Genomic DNA, 14,976 nt, shown 5'->3' with positions numbered 1-14,976 from the left:
TCCCTGGTGGACACAGGAAGTTAAAAAAGCAGTGAAGGAAAAGAAGAAAGCATATCAAAAGTTCCTGTCAAATAAGTCAGCTTGTGCTCTTAGAGAATACAGAGATAAATGCAAGAATGCTGAACACTGTGTAAAACTAGCTAAACAAAAGTCATGGGAGGACTTTGGCAAGAATATAGAAAATAAATATCAAGAAGGTGGCAAAATATTCTGGAGGTTGTTGAAGAAGCTTAGGAATGGAGGAAAGAGTGCTGTAAAAGGAGTTAGAGATGATACAGGTGACATGAAAACGGGAGAAAAAGATATCCTTGAAGTATGGAGTAATTACTTTGAAAAACTGCTAAATGAAACAAGCAGTGATGACAGCAGTGGTAAAAAACACTGACCAAGCATGTAGTCAGGAATACATATCCATACTTGAAGTAGAAAAAGCCATCAAAGGCATGAAATGTGGAAAGGCAGCAGGAGTAGATGATATTCGACCAGAAATGCTGATGTATGGTGGTGTAAGAGTCTTACAGTGGCTGCACTGCACAGTTCAGAAAGCCTCTACAGAGGGGCGAATTCCCGATGATTGGAGTAGAGCTCTCATAGTACCCATATATAAAAAGGGAAATAAAACTGAATGTTAGAATTACAGAGGTATTTCCCTATTGAGTGTTCCTGGCAAGATCTATGCAAGTATACTTGAGAAACGGTTGAGAAGAATTGTGGAAGAAAAGCTTGGTGAAGAACAAGCTGGATTCAGGCCAAATAGAGGCTGTCAGGATCAGATCTTCACTTTACGACAAATAGTCGAGAAAGCATGGGAATATAACAAAGATCTGTATTTAAGTTTTGTCGATCTGGAAAAGGCATATGACAAGGTGCCAAAAGAGAAGCTACAGTTATATGGTGTCAATGGGGCATTATATCAAGTAATACTTAGTCTTTATTTGAGTTGTAAGTCAGCAGTTAGAATTGAAGAAGTACAAGAAGATGGTTTAATGTTAAATCTGGTGTGAGACAAGGATGTACATTATCTCCTCTGTTATTCATTATCTATATGGATCACATTATGAAAGAAAGTGGTATTAAACATGATATCAAAATTGGAGATGTTAATGTCAGCTCTTTGCTTTATGCGGATGATGTTATACTTCTAAATAAATCCGCTACACGTCTGCAAGATTCTCTGACTAAATTGAATAGCTGTTGTAATAGAAATGGTATGAAGGTCAGCAATAAAAAGAGAAAGACAATGAAAATAGGCAGAATCATTGAAAATGTCTACTGTGTTGTGAATGGAAAACCTGTGGAACAAGTGAAACATTTCAGCTACTTGGGCACTATTTTTACTGAAGATGGGAAATTAAATATAGAAATAGTGAACAGAATCAGCAAAGCTGGTATGGTAAGAAGTCAACTGAATAAATTCATATGGAATAAGAGAGAAATTAGTCAAACACTAAATTAGCTATATACAAGACAGTGTTCAAACCAGTTTTAACTTATGGATCTGAGAGCTGGCACAGAAGTAAAACACTTGACCGAAGACTAGAGACAGCAGATATGAAAGTGTTCCTGAGAAAGATTATAGGCGTGAGCAGATGGCATCAATGGCAATATCATATTAAAAATGAGGATATTAGGAAAGAACTTGACATTGTCAACATCCAGGAATGCGTTAACAGAGCTAATCTCAGGTGGTATGGTCACTTAAACAGAATGGGCGAAGAAAGATTAGCAAAACAAGTGTTCTCTGCCGAATCAGCAAAGCTGATATGGTGGGAAGTCAATTGAATAAATTCATATGGAATAAGAGAGAAATTAGTCGGAACTAAATTAGCTGTATACAAGACAGTGTTCAAACCAGTTTTAACTTATGGATCTGAGAGCTGGGTCAGAAGTAAAACACTGGACCAAAGACTAGAGACCACAGATATGAGACTCCTGAGAAAGATTACAGGCGTGAACAGATGGCATCAATGGCAATATGATATTAAAAATGAGGATATTAGGAAAGAACTTGACATTGTCAGCATCCAGGAATGCATTAGCAGAGCTAATCTCAGGTGGCATGGTCACTTAAACAGAATGGGCGAGGAAAGATTAGCAAAACAAGTGTTCTCTGCCAGGGTGGCAGCAAAACGACCCAGAGGAAGACCAAGATATAGGTGGATTGATACAGTACAAAGTGCTTTAGACAATAGAAATATAAGATCTGATAATGTTGGAGTCTTGACAAGTAACAGACTGATTTGGAGGAAAATTGTAGATAGGAAGTTAGTAATGATGTAATTTTTTTCACGTAGTACTATCATATCCTGTACACCCCTTGAGGGTACATGGAAGGAATTTGATGATGTTGATGTGTTCTCTGCCAGGTTGACAGTAAAACGACCCAGAGGAAGACCAAGATATAGGTGGATTGATATGGTACAAAGTGCCTTAGACGATAGAAATATAAGATCTGATAATGTTGGAGTCTTGACAAGTAACAGACTGATTTGGAGGAAAGTTGTAGATAGGAAGTTAGTAATGATGTAATTTTTTTCATGTAGTACTATCATATCCTGTACACCCCTTGAGGGTACATGGCAGGAATTTGATGATGATGGGACTGTGTTTAGGACTCTACACTGAATGTTGCCTTTCCTTTTTCAGCCACATTTGCCCACTGTTTGTACTGCATGCACATATAATTTTTTGTGATCCCACGATGACAATGTAACATTGCCAAAATATAAAAAAGGCATGAATTAACACCATAGATATGTTAATATCCTAGTATATACATTATTATTTCCTGAAAAATTAAAAACAAAGACTAGAGATCTCTGATATGAGAGTTCTGAGAAATATTAGTGGAGTGAACACATGGCATCAATGACAGTACATCATCAAAAATGAGGATATTAGGAAAGAACTTGCCATTGTTAGCAGTCACGAATGTGTTAGTAGAGCTAATCTCAGGTGGTATGGTCACTTAAAAAGAATGGGAGAGGAAAGATTAGCAAAACAAATGTTGCCATAATGGTCCCAGAGGAAGACCAAGATGTAGATGGATTGATACAGTAAAAAGCACCTTAGAAGACAGAAATATAAGATCTGATAATATTGGAATATAATAAATTTAATTTAATTCTTTACCCAAGTGTAGGCAAACAAAGTTTGCACCTGAAGTAGTTCAGGACTAAGGCAACTTGTAGCAAAGGTGAACCAAGCTCTCATCACTCCTTGTCTTCTAACCAAGTAGAAAATAAACTTACATCTTTCTCTAAATTCAGAGTAAATTAATAAGGTGGTACACCTTTTGGCAATTCGTATAAGTAAATATGACCTCTCCATTGCCTCTGCCTTAGTATCACCACTTCTGGGTCTGCCTCCCACTGACAAGACCTCAATAAAGGTCGAAACCAGTCTGGGGTGGCCTTTCCCTTAATGCATAGCATTATGCATGTCCACAAGGAGATGTGCTTTGCATTATGGGAGATACTGAGACAAGGGATGATGAGATCTTGGTCTACCTTTGCTACAAGTCCACCTCAGTCCTGATCTACTTTAGGCGCAAACTTTGTTGTCTACACTTGGGTAAAGTATTAAACTAAATTTATTATAGTCTAACCAAGTGGAAAATAAACTTTCAACATAATATTGAAATTGAGTTGACAGATAACAGGCTAATCTGGAGGAAAATTGTTGATAGGAAGTTAGTAATGGTGTAACTTTTTCATGTAGTACTATCATAATTATCCTGCACATTCCGAGGGTGCATAGGAATTTAATGATTTTATATTATATATGTTTATTATGCAATGCATTTGTATAACAAATGCACTGCATAATAAAAAGATTACAAGCTGTGTGCCACATTGGGAGAACTGTACTCCCAGAAATTGATGAATCCAGGGATTTGGGGCAATAGTAGATAGAGAGTTGAAGTTTAGAGAGCATATTACTAAAGTAGCTGAGGTAGCTCACAAGATTACTTGGTCATTCAAGAACATACTATCAAGCAGAGTTAAAGGAAATGTAATATTACTAATTATAAAGTTTTATACTTTATACCAGTATTTGATATTTCAATCAAATTTTTCAGAATATCCTGAACTTTGTTTTTTGTACTTTTTTATATATATATATATATATATATTATAAGATCACTTGAAGAGATCCTTGATATTTCTGCTTGACTTTAGATTTTGCAGTATATAAAATGGTCTTGAGGTCAGAATATCCTGAACTTTGTTTTTTGTACTTTTTTTATATATATTATAAGATCACTTGAAGAGATCCTTGATATTTCTGCTTGACTTTAGATTTTGCAGTATATAAAATCTTGAGGTCTTGAAGTTGGATAAGTGTGTTTAACAAGGATGCAAGGAACAGATTTTTCTACTTGGAGAGAGTGGTGAATGAATGGAATAGGTTGCCAGAGTCGGTTGTGAATACTCTGTGTTAATAGCTTCAAGATTAGGTATGAAAGATATTGTCTTGATGGTTTGGATTGCCTGTGATTGAGGCTTAAGACTCCGTAATAAATTTTTAGTTATTTAATTTGCCTGTTAGTATTACTTTTAAGTTTTTATGATAACAGCAGATTAATTATAAAGAAAATCCCAACTTCTATATAGAACTCAGTGGAATTATGCAAATTTATACAACTAGTCCTTAATGCATACACTATGCTGAAATACTGCCAGTAATTCAAAAGAATGTGAGATAAAGTTGAACTCAATCTGTGAAAGCTGAGAATGTAGTAATGCTCATTTTAACACTTATTCAGTTACAGATAACCATTTCAATGATGAAAATGAGCAGAAATTATGACACAGATATCTATATTAACAAAGAATGAAGCTGTATTACATACATAAAGATTATTCATCAGAAATTTTTTTTAGTAGACTATACTAAATACAGTCTACTCTCACCATAGTAAAAACAATTCTAATAAACTCATTCACTATAACAAAAACTACCAAAATGATTCACCAAGTTCTCATAAGCATATTACTATTTTGAAGCAAATTCACTACAGCAAACTATTCCTGTGGTCTGCATGAATTTGCTACAGTGAAAGTTGACTTTAATATAACCCAGTAAAATAAATAAATAATACATATACTAACGAGCCTGTTGCAGAGACATCTGCATTGCATAGGCAATTTGTTCTTCCTCTGTCATTGAAGCAAAATCTGGAACAGATGTTCCTGACCCTTTTCTCTGAGATTCTTCAGAAGCTAAAGACATTGCAACTGCCTGCTCTAATAATGTTTCCTCATTACTCCCTGATATAAAAGAAATCAATGCAGATTATAAATAAAAAGTATGCTATATGCAATAATAAATTATACAGTGAAATTAATTTTTTTTAATTAAAGAGAAAATATCTCTTAAGAATACATATTCTAATTTTATTTTTTTTTTTTGAGTCCAGAAACTCTGCTCTAGAGACCAAACATGGAATTTTTTCAAGACACTTCAAGCCTCCAATAATACACAGGGCAATGAAATTCATCTGCCACCTAAATGAAAAAAACATAGCTCTACCAACAATGTGGACAAAATAAACCCTTAAATCATCAGCAGAAGTTTCTTCTTTTTCCTCTATGCATGCAGAAATCAAATTTAAACTCTGCACAAATATCCTTTTCAAAAATTGAGAAAAAGACTAAAAACTACATCCAAATCAAAATCTAATAGTCAAAATTAGATTTAATTTAATAATTAGAATAGTCAAAATCTCATCTCTCTTATAAGGCCCGGCTAGGGCAACACGTAAATGCAGGCGAGCGTATTCCCGTAAGCTTTCTGGTCAAATTTCATACGAAACTTTTATAATTTCTTTCTATATTTGGCTTTGAAATAATGCTGGATTTAATATCCACTTAATTTTTCTAATAGATTTCTTTTATATATATATATATATATATATATATAAAAGAAATCTATTAGAAAAATTAAGTGGATATTAAATCCAGCATTATTTCAAAGCCAAATATAGAAAGAAATTATAAAAGTTTCGTATGAATTTCGTATATATATATATATATATATAAAGTCCAGTCAAAATATTATAACCCTCCCACCCCATCAATTCTGTAAGGTGCTCACAGAGTACTATAGTTAAGATGTTCCAAGCAACTGGCAGCACAGTAGTCACCAGGCCACTAGTGGGCCTCACTGATGCTCATAATGAATGGATAGAATGGTAGCTATCCCTCAGACCACAATTCCATACACAACCCTCTTTCATATTATTGCTATATTATTGCTTGCCTTTGCATACATAAGTTTTAAAAAACAGCTTCTTTTTAATAAATATGTGGTCACAAAACCGGAATAATTCGATTGAACTTCTTAACCATAGAAATCTTCGCATGAAAACAGATACTGATCAATCTGGAAATAAGCAGGTCCTAAAATTCTTAAATTTAGGACTCCCTGATAGTGAAAACTCTGTGGATGCACTAAATAAAAATGGCCTTAAATAATTAATAGGATGTCATGAAAAATCTAAAATATTTTCTTCCATCTAAAATGCAGGGTGCCAAAATAACTCGCTTTCATCAAAATCAAAAACTGTGCATTTCATCCATCTCCCAGATTGCATCAACTGCCACTGGACAGATGCCATGGAGAAATGTCTTGTTGGTGTTTTATCACCTATCCCTTTTCTCATATACAGAAAAACTACTCACTCAGTCAGCACAATTCTATTCACAAGCTCTGCTAATGATGGTAAACTTAATTCATCCTATTCATTCAACAAATCATGCAGTGCTGAGCCATCCTAAGCTTCAAGATCTGCCTCTAGTGCCCTAAATGCCGATCTCCAAACCTCCTTCAATGTGAATGAGAATAACCCATTCTGCAATGCCCCAAAAATGCAGTCTTGCCTTTGCCCTTGCATAAGGGATCTCAGCTCACCATTCCTTATTCCCATTAATACACGAACACTAGTCTCTCTCTTCCCCCTTGTAATGACATTTGCCTCAAATCTCTCCTGGTATAAACACATTACTTCAATTCCTTCCTCAGCCTCTAAATAACTAACCACTCTTTTCTGCTCTAAATGCTATATTTCAGTCATCATGCTAATAACTCCTTCCAAATCTGCCCATCCTTTGAACAGTATTCTAATATTGTTTAAAGAATTCTTAGAATACTGTTCACACCTATGAGGTAGTATTCCAACCCTCACTCTCTCTCTCTCTCACACACACAAAATAAAAATCTCAATGCTATCCAGAAGAGAGAAATCTGGTTTATAATGTTCCCTCCCTCATAGACACTTCAGTTTAAATTGCACAGAAGTACTGCTATGTCACTGCTTCACTGAACTGACAACCATCATTCTTCCACATTCTGTTGGGCCTGATAAAACAGAAGCATCTGCCCCAACATTCATTTTCATTTCAATTGCAAACACACTGAACATGCTTCTATCTCTCCTTTATTCTATCTACTCCTGTCCTTTGGTATAGCTTTCTTCATGATGCATTCCCAAAGAACTAATCTTCAACTCTTCAAGAAAAATGTCAAACTTCTTTCTGAACCATTTTCCCTTGAATGTTATTGCTCAGTGGCTTTTCAATGTCACGTAACTTCAATTTTTTTTCAAGTCTAATTAACACTCCAAGAAGGTGGTTAATCCTATCAGCAAAATGTATTATATAAGGCTATCAGGTGTGCTTCTGGCTGATTTGACTGTTTTACAAGATGAAAACCACATTTCCAGAAAGGAAAATCATGCCAACATTGTATGAAACTGGCTAACTCACCTTCAACTGAGAAGCTCTAATAATCATTCTTCATGTTCTATACAGGATATGAACCCAGCTCTAACGAAAGGGTATCATTGAAACCAAATGATCTATGGAAGTTCTTTTGGCTTATAATGAAATTCCAAAACTATAACACAAATTTTTGCACAAAAGCTGATAGTATAAACTTATTTCTGTTGTTTTAAAGATACTTTTGCCATAATGTTTCTTAAAATTCACATGATAAAACAAGAAACAGATGAATAAATTTTACCGAAAAGCCACATATTTAGATATGAAAATTACAGATCATCTTCAGTGGCATTAAGTGATAGAATACAAGGTAGACCTAAAACAATGGACAAACTTAAAACAGTGAGAGCTGCATGATGTTATAAATACAAGAGTGCAAAGCAAAAACTGAGGAAACGTAATATTATTAGCTAATTCTTAATTGTATTTTTAATTATTTAGAAAAAATGTGTGATTGGAATAAGACTTTTCCACATTTTTGAAAGTGAGAGGCAGTAATTACAATTCAAGTTCAGAATGATGGAGCAGGTATCAGCACATTCTTTAAATAAAGATTTGAATTTATGGTGACACCAATGGAGTAGGCATGTTTCAGACCATAAGATATTGTAGTCGGTATCTATTCCATGACATGCAAGACCAGATTTCTCAGGTTTCCCATTGATGGACTGGTGCTCTTGCATTCTTTTCTCTACTGAACATACAGTTTGGCCAAAATAAGAGGGGCGACAGTCACATGGAATTTGGTAGACACGAAGAAGAGCCAGAGGGAAGCATTAATCTTTAGATGACGGGAACCATCATGACAGTTTGTTGAATGGAATAAACATAGTCGTTAAATTATATTTATCAAGAATTCTGAAGATTGGTTCTGAGATGCTATAAATGTATGGAACAGGGATTCTATGTACTGTTTCCTTATTATTCAAGGTAAGATTAGAGGCATCAAAAATACATTCTTTGGACTGCAATGAAAAGCCATTCAGGTTCATATATCGTTTTATGTTTAAAAGTTCTTTCTGTAGTTGTTGCAGCATAGAACATAGTGTGAGAATGGCATAATAGTTTTATTAACTCCAGTCTTCTGACAGGTACAGTATGGTGAACCAACTGCTGCTGAATATAGTTGTCCATGGAGGTAGGTTTTTGATACACTAAAGTAATTAGTTCAACTGATGACAAGCAATAGAGAAGATGTCCAGATAGGATAATTTTTTCCTCCTTATTTTTTATCTTTTTTTATAGTGAAATTAATTCATGGATGTATATTATTTAGGTTAGCTAGAAAGGTAGGTAACAGTTCTTTATTGTGGGACCAGATAACAAAAATGTCTCATATATAGCATACTCAAAATGAAAGCTGAGGGCGTATGGATGAGAAATGGATATCTTCTAAATGTTCCAAATAGAAGCTGACGAGAGTAGAAGAGAGTGGAAGTCCACTGTAAAACTTGTTTTGACAAAGAAAATAACCAGATTGAATAACAAAGTCAAATAATTTCACTATATCCTGTGGATAGGCTTGTGAAAGCTATGTAGCACATCTTCTAGAGGTATACACCCTCTGTCCAAAAAGAAACCAACTTTTCATAGAAAATAAAACATAGGCCAATTATAATTATTCAAATCATTTATTTCAATCAATATACTCTCCCTCAGCTTTATTTTAAATTAATTCACTAATACAATAAATTCTGAAATACTTGAATAAAATTATATGAATAATCATACAGTTTCAATCAACCAATCAACAACTACCAGGGGTTCAATGCCCATAAGTATCTGATGCCATTTTGATATGATTCTTCCACTGAATTCTATTTTGTGCAAGATGACTCAATTTGTGTACAGAGTTTCTGCCCATTTGACAATGTCATTGTCCCATTCTCTGTTTGGACTTCCTCTTTTGTTCTTTCCTTCAATCATCCCAAACAGCAGCATTTTTAATTTCCTCTCATCATTCATTCTACATATATGGCCAAATAGATGTAGTTTCCTTTTGATTATTTTCTGGATCAGGTTTTCTTTTGTTTGTATTCGTCTATATATTTCATCATTATTCACTTTCTGGATCCAGCTTATTCTCAAGACCTTTCTATAGCACTTCTCTCGAATGCTAATATCCTCCTTTCAGATTCTTTCAGGAGTACCAAGATCTCGCACATCCATAGAGCATGCTGCTGAAGATACATGTTTCCACAGTTTAGTGTGTATCTTTATAGCTCGGCTCTTCCATATTTTGTCCATGACTTTTAAGATAGCTGTTGCTCTGGCTATTCTAATTTTTACCTCTTTTTTTGGGTCCAAGTCATGTGGCATTCCAGATATGTGAAGTGTTCCACATTTTCCAGTTGAAATCCTTCTATGGTAACTTTGTTCAGTAAAGCCTGTTGTCTCAATATTATTGTTTAACTTTTCAAACTTGAAATGTAGTCCATATCTTTTTCCTTTTGCATATAGTGTTTGCAGTGTCCGTTCCAGACTTGCTGCATCTTTTTCAATCAGGATGATGTCATCTACAAGGCAGAGGTAGTTTATTCTCATGCTATTTATTGAAATGCCTCCACCTTCTTCTTTAATCTTATCTGGTGTTCTTCCCAGACATGTGATGAAGATGATTGGTGATATTGTCTTGTGCCTTGACTAGTGGCAAACCAATCTCTAGTTGCCTGCTAACCTGACTGTTGCTTGTGCGTTTATATCTTTCAATGGACTGATCAATTTATTTCACACCATGGGATTCCATGACTGCCCATGTTATATTTTGTCAATATTATCAAATGCTTTCTGGAAGTCCATGAAACAGCAGTACATCTTTTTGTTCTTTCTTTGAGCTTTCTCTGCTATCAGTCTTAGTGCGAGTATTTGTTGCACAGTAATTTGATCTTTTCGAAATCCGACTTGCTTATCAGGAAGATGCGCCTCTGTGTGACCCTTCAGGTGTTCTGTATTTTCATCAGCACTTTGCCAAGATCACTCATTAGTGCAATAGTTCTGTAATTGCTGCATTCTAAAGCACTGCCTTTTTTAAGAAGAACAACCAAGACCAATTTTTTCCACTCTTTGGGGATATACCCTGATCTTCATATTTCATCACATAGCTTATGCATTTCTTTTGCAACCAATTCTCCCCTATATTTTAGCATCTCACCTATTATTTTGTAATTTCCAGGACTCTTGTATTTGAGATGTTTTATAGCTGCAGATCTGTCAGACTGTCCAAAGTAAGACAAACTACAGGAGCATGGATTTAGTGGATACATGTAATTTTAATTTTGTATTGTTTCATTTTCAATGTACTGAGGAAGCCTTGATACACAAGCAAAAGATTTACGTCATTAACACCTGATTTGCACCACAAGTGGTGTTCAAGTTACTATGACAGCATTTCATGATTAAACGTGTGGACAGATTTATGTGTTCTTCGTACATGTTGTTTATATTTTAACGGTATATATTAGAACACAGAAAAATAAGTAAATAATTAATTTATTAACTTATTACTGATATGTCGCTGGTGTTATAACCAGCATCTTCAGATCACAAAAACACAGTTTGTCACAATACGCGAGACTATAACAACATGGTGTAATCAATGGACTAGTTAAACAAAATTGTAGCAGCAACACAATGACTAGAGTCCTGATTTTGGCACCCTCTATATGAGGAAAAAAAAATTGCAGCTATGATATGAGACTAGAGTCCTAAACAGAGAAAAAAAACTGGTACTAGTTTTTTTCTTAAGATGACTGTCTCCCAGATTTTAGGCAAATTTATACAGCCATATTTGTTGAGATTTGAAGGGTGTTTCAGGGCTTCTGTTGCCTCTAAGAACAATCTCTCCGACTTGTAAGAGCTTCTGTGCAGTACTTTTGTGTTCTTCCAGTTGATTCTGTGTGCAGGGGTATCCAGAGCATGGTCTGCTAGGCCCAACTTGCCATAGTGATACTGTCAGATGTATCTTTTGTGTTCGCTGATGTGGATGTTCATAGTTCTTCCTGTTTGACCGTAGTAGGCTTGATTACATGAGCAGGGTACTTCGTAGACTCCTGGATGTGATAAAGGGGGAATGCTGTCCTTGGGTGAGTGGATAAGGGTTGCTAATTTGCCACACGGTCTGAATGTGGTACATAGGTTCATGTTTATTAAGAATTCTTGAAATCTTTTCGGATGTGCCTTTAATAGAACAGTCACCATTCCATATATATATATATATATATATATATATATATATATATGGAATGGTGACTGTTTTGTTGTAGTTCTCTGTGGTGGATAGTGGGAGGAGTTTCTTAGGAGCATTTAATATTTTGTTTATCTTATGGGGATTATAGCCATTGGCCAAGGTGTGGCATAAGTGAGCCAGTTCAGCAGCAAGAGCATTGTCATTGGAACAGATTGCTCTCACTCTGTGGGTTAGCGTTTTTAAAATGCCATATTGTTGAGAAGGATGATGGTGTGATTGTTTGTGTAAGTATCTCCCTGTATGTGTGGGGTTTCTAAAAACTGAAAATGATAAGGAATCATCTGGAAGACTTGTGATAAGTGTATCCAGGAAGGGCAAACAGTTATTAGCTTCCAGTTCCATTGTAAAGTGGATTTTTGGGTGTTGGCTATTTAAATGTGCAAAGAATGTTTCTGATGTCTCTGGGCCATGTGGCCAAATAGCAAGCACATCGTCAACATAGCGAAGCCAAAGTGTTGGTTTGAGAGTGGCTGTATTGATTGCTAGTTTTTCCAAGTGTTCTATGTAAAAGTTGGCTAGGGGAGGGGGGGGAAGCCCATGGCTGTCCCATCTATTTGTATATTTTCCCTTTCCATGTGAAATATCCTGCATGTATTGTGAATTTGAATAGTTCAAATATATCAGGGAGGAAGTGTACCGTCAGTAGATTGAGGGTTTCTTTTAGTGGTACATTTGTGAATAGGGAGGTGATATCAAAGCTTACTATTAAGTCTGAGCTTTTTAGGGTATGGTGTTGTAAGATGCTTTTTAGGTGGGCTGAATTTTTGACAAAGGAGAGAGAATTGTTTGTGAGAGTGGCTAGTGGCTTAGCTAAATGTCTAGCCAGTTTGTATGTAGGACTATTTATACTGTCCACAATTGGGCGTAAGGGTATATCTTGTTTGTGAATTTGTGAAGAGATCTGGTTTTTTTCTCTGTTTAGGACTCTAGTCTCATGTGATAGCTGCAATTTTTATATATATATATTATATATATATATATATAGAGGGCGCCAAAATCAGGACTCTAGTCTTTGTGTTGCTGCTACAATTTTGTTTAACTAGTCCGTTGATTACACCATTTTGTTATAGTCTCGTGTATTGTGACAAACTGTGTTTTTGTGCTCTGAAGATTCTGGTTATAACACCAGCGAAATATCAGCAATAAGTTAATAAATTAATTATTTACTTATTTTTCTGTGTTCTAATATATACCGTTAAAAAAATAAACAACTTCATGATTAAGTTTACATTATTATTAATCTCCTATTCACATTTTTTCTCTAAATTAGTCTATTACTTCTGAGCACTACAATGTTATCATATCTAACATTTCTTGCTTCTAAGGCACTTCTGACTAAATTAATCCAGCTAGACCTTGATCTTCTAGGTTTTTTTCCTGCCATCTTGGAATCAGGATACACATGCAAAAAATTTACGTCATTGACACCTGATTTACACCACAAGTGGTGTTCAGGTTACTATGACAGCACTTGATTAAGTTTACATTACTATTAATCTCCTATTCACATTTTTTCTCCAAATTAGCCTATTACTTCTGAGCACTACAATGTTATCATATCTAACATTTCTTGCTTCTAAGGCACTTCTGACTGAATTAATCCAGCTAGACCTTGTTCGTCTACGTTTTTTCCCTGCCATCTTGGCATCAAATGACTGTTTTGCTAACCTTTCATCACTCATTCTATTTAAGACATACTTTAAATCTTTCAGGAAATGACGTATACTAAAATATTAATTAAAAAACTTGAATCAATACCTTCCAATATTTCAGCAATGTTGCATTGCCATCTTCTGGGAACATAAAACTATATGTGCATGCAGGCACTAACAACAAGCAAATATCTACAAGAATCATTCTATTCATGTGGCCATAGCATCTTAAATTAGACTTTCTTACACATTCTTGAATGCTAATAATGTCAAGTTCCTTTCTAATATCTTAATTTTTTAAAATGATTCTGCCATTGATGTCAATTAACCCCCCTAATTTTTCTGAGCACTCTCATATCTGTCTTTGATCAACTGCTTTAATTCTAACACAACTCTCAGATCCAAACTTAAAACTGGTTTGAACATAGTCTTGTCTCTTATTCCATATAAATTTATTCAGCTGGCTACTCACCATACCAGCTTTACTTATTCCGTTGTGAGTTTCCAGATTTAACCTGTCATCTTCACTAAAAACTGGGCCTAAATAGATGAGACATTTTACTTGGTCTGTAGGATCTTCATTCAGAATGCAGCTGAAGGTTTCTATGCTCCTGCCTATTTTCATAGTTTTGGACCTTTTATTGCAGATTTTCATGCCAAATTTGTTACAGCTGTTATTCAATTTAGTTAATGAATCCTGGAGACTTGCACTATATGTGTTTAGGAGTACAACATCATCATCATCTGCGTAAAGAAGAGCTAAGTTTGACATCTGCAATTCTAATATCAGGCTTGATGCCACTTTCTTTCATAATGTGAGCCATAGAGATGATTAATAAAGTGGAGATAATATGCATCCTTCTCTTACCCCTGATTTTAAATCAAACCATTTCTTTCCATATCTACTTCAATTCTAATGCTGACTGATAACTTAAATATAGACTGTGTATTGCCCTGTTTAATGTTCCATTCATTCCATATAATTGTAGTATTTTAAAAAGCTTTTCTTTGCCTTGTCATATTCCCAAGATTTCTCAACTATTTGTCTTAAAGTGAAAATCTGATCTTGACAACCTCTATTTGGTCTGAGCCCAGCTTGTTCTCCAAGTTTCTCTTCCATAATCTTTCTCAACTTCTTTTTGAGTATTCTTGTATAAACCTTATTTGGAACATTCAGTGGAGAAATTCCTTCGCAATTCTCACATTCAGCTTTATTCCCATTTTTTATGAGAGCTGTATTCCAATCATAGGGAATTCAACCTTCTGTCCAGGCCCTCTGAATTATGCAGTGTAG

The 14,976-nt window shown here is 35.0% G+C and overlaps 1 protein-coding gene across 1 annotated transcript in view; it reads right to left on the bottom strand.

Annotated features, from left to right (window-relative positions):
• The window catches only part of Rpn10 (regulatory particle non-ATPase 10), a 245,566-nt gene that overhangs the window by 40,193 nt on the left and 190,397 nt on the right, over positions 1–14,976 (bottom strand). The window contains exon 9 of the mRNA XM_090392358.1: positions 5,115–5,273. Coding sequence (XP_090248484.1) covers positions 5,115–5,273 — 159 coding nt within the window. The remainder of the gene's footprint in view (positions 1–5,114; positions 5,274–14,976) is intronic.

Source organism: Typopeltis vanoorti, chromosome 5 (genome assembly GCF_054136105.1).
Source record: "Typopeltis vanoorti isolate ZY-2024b chromosome 5, IOZ_Tvanoo_1.0, whole genome shotgun sequence".
Classification (NCBI taxonomy): domain Eukaryota; kingdom Metazoa; phylum Arthropoda; class Arachnida; order Uropygi; family Thelyphonidae; genus Typopeltis; species Typopeltis vanoorti.
The sequence above is the reverse complement of the archived record's forward strand: the minus strand, read 5'-3'. Positions and strand labels throughout refer to the sequence as shown.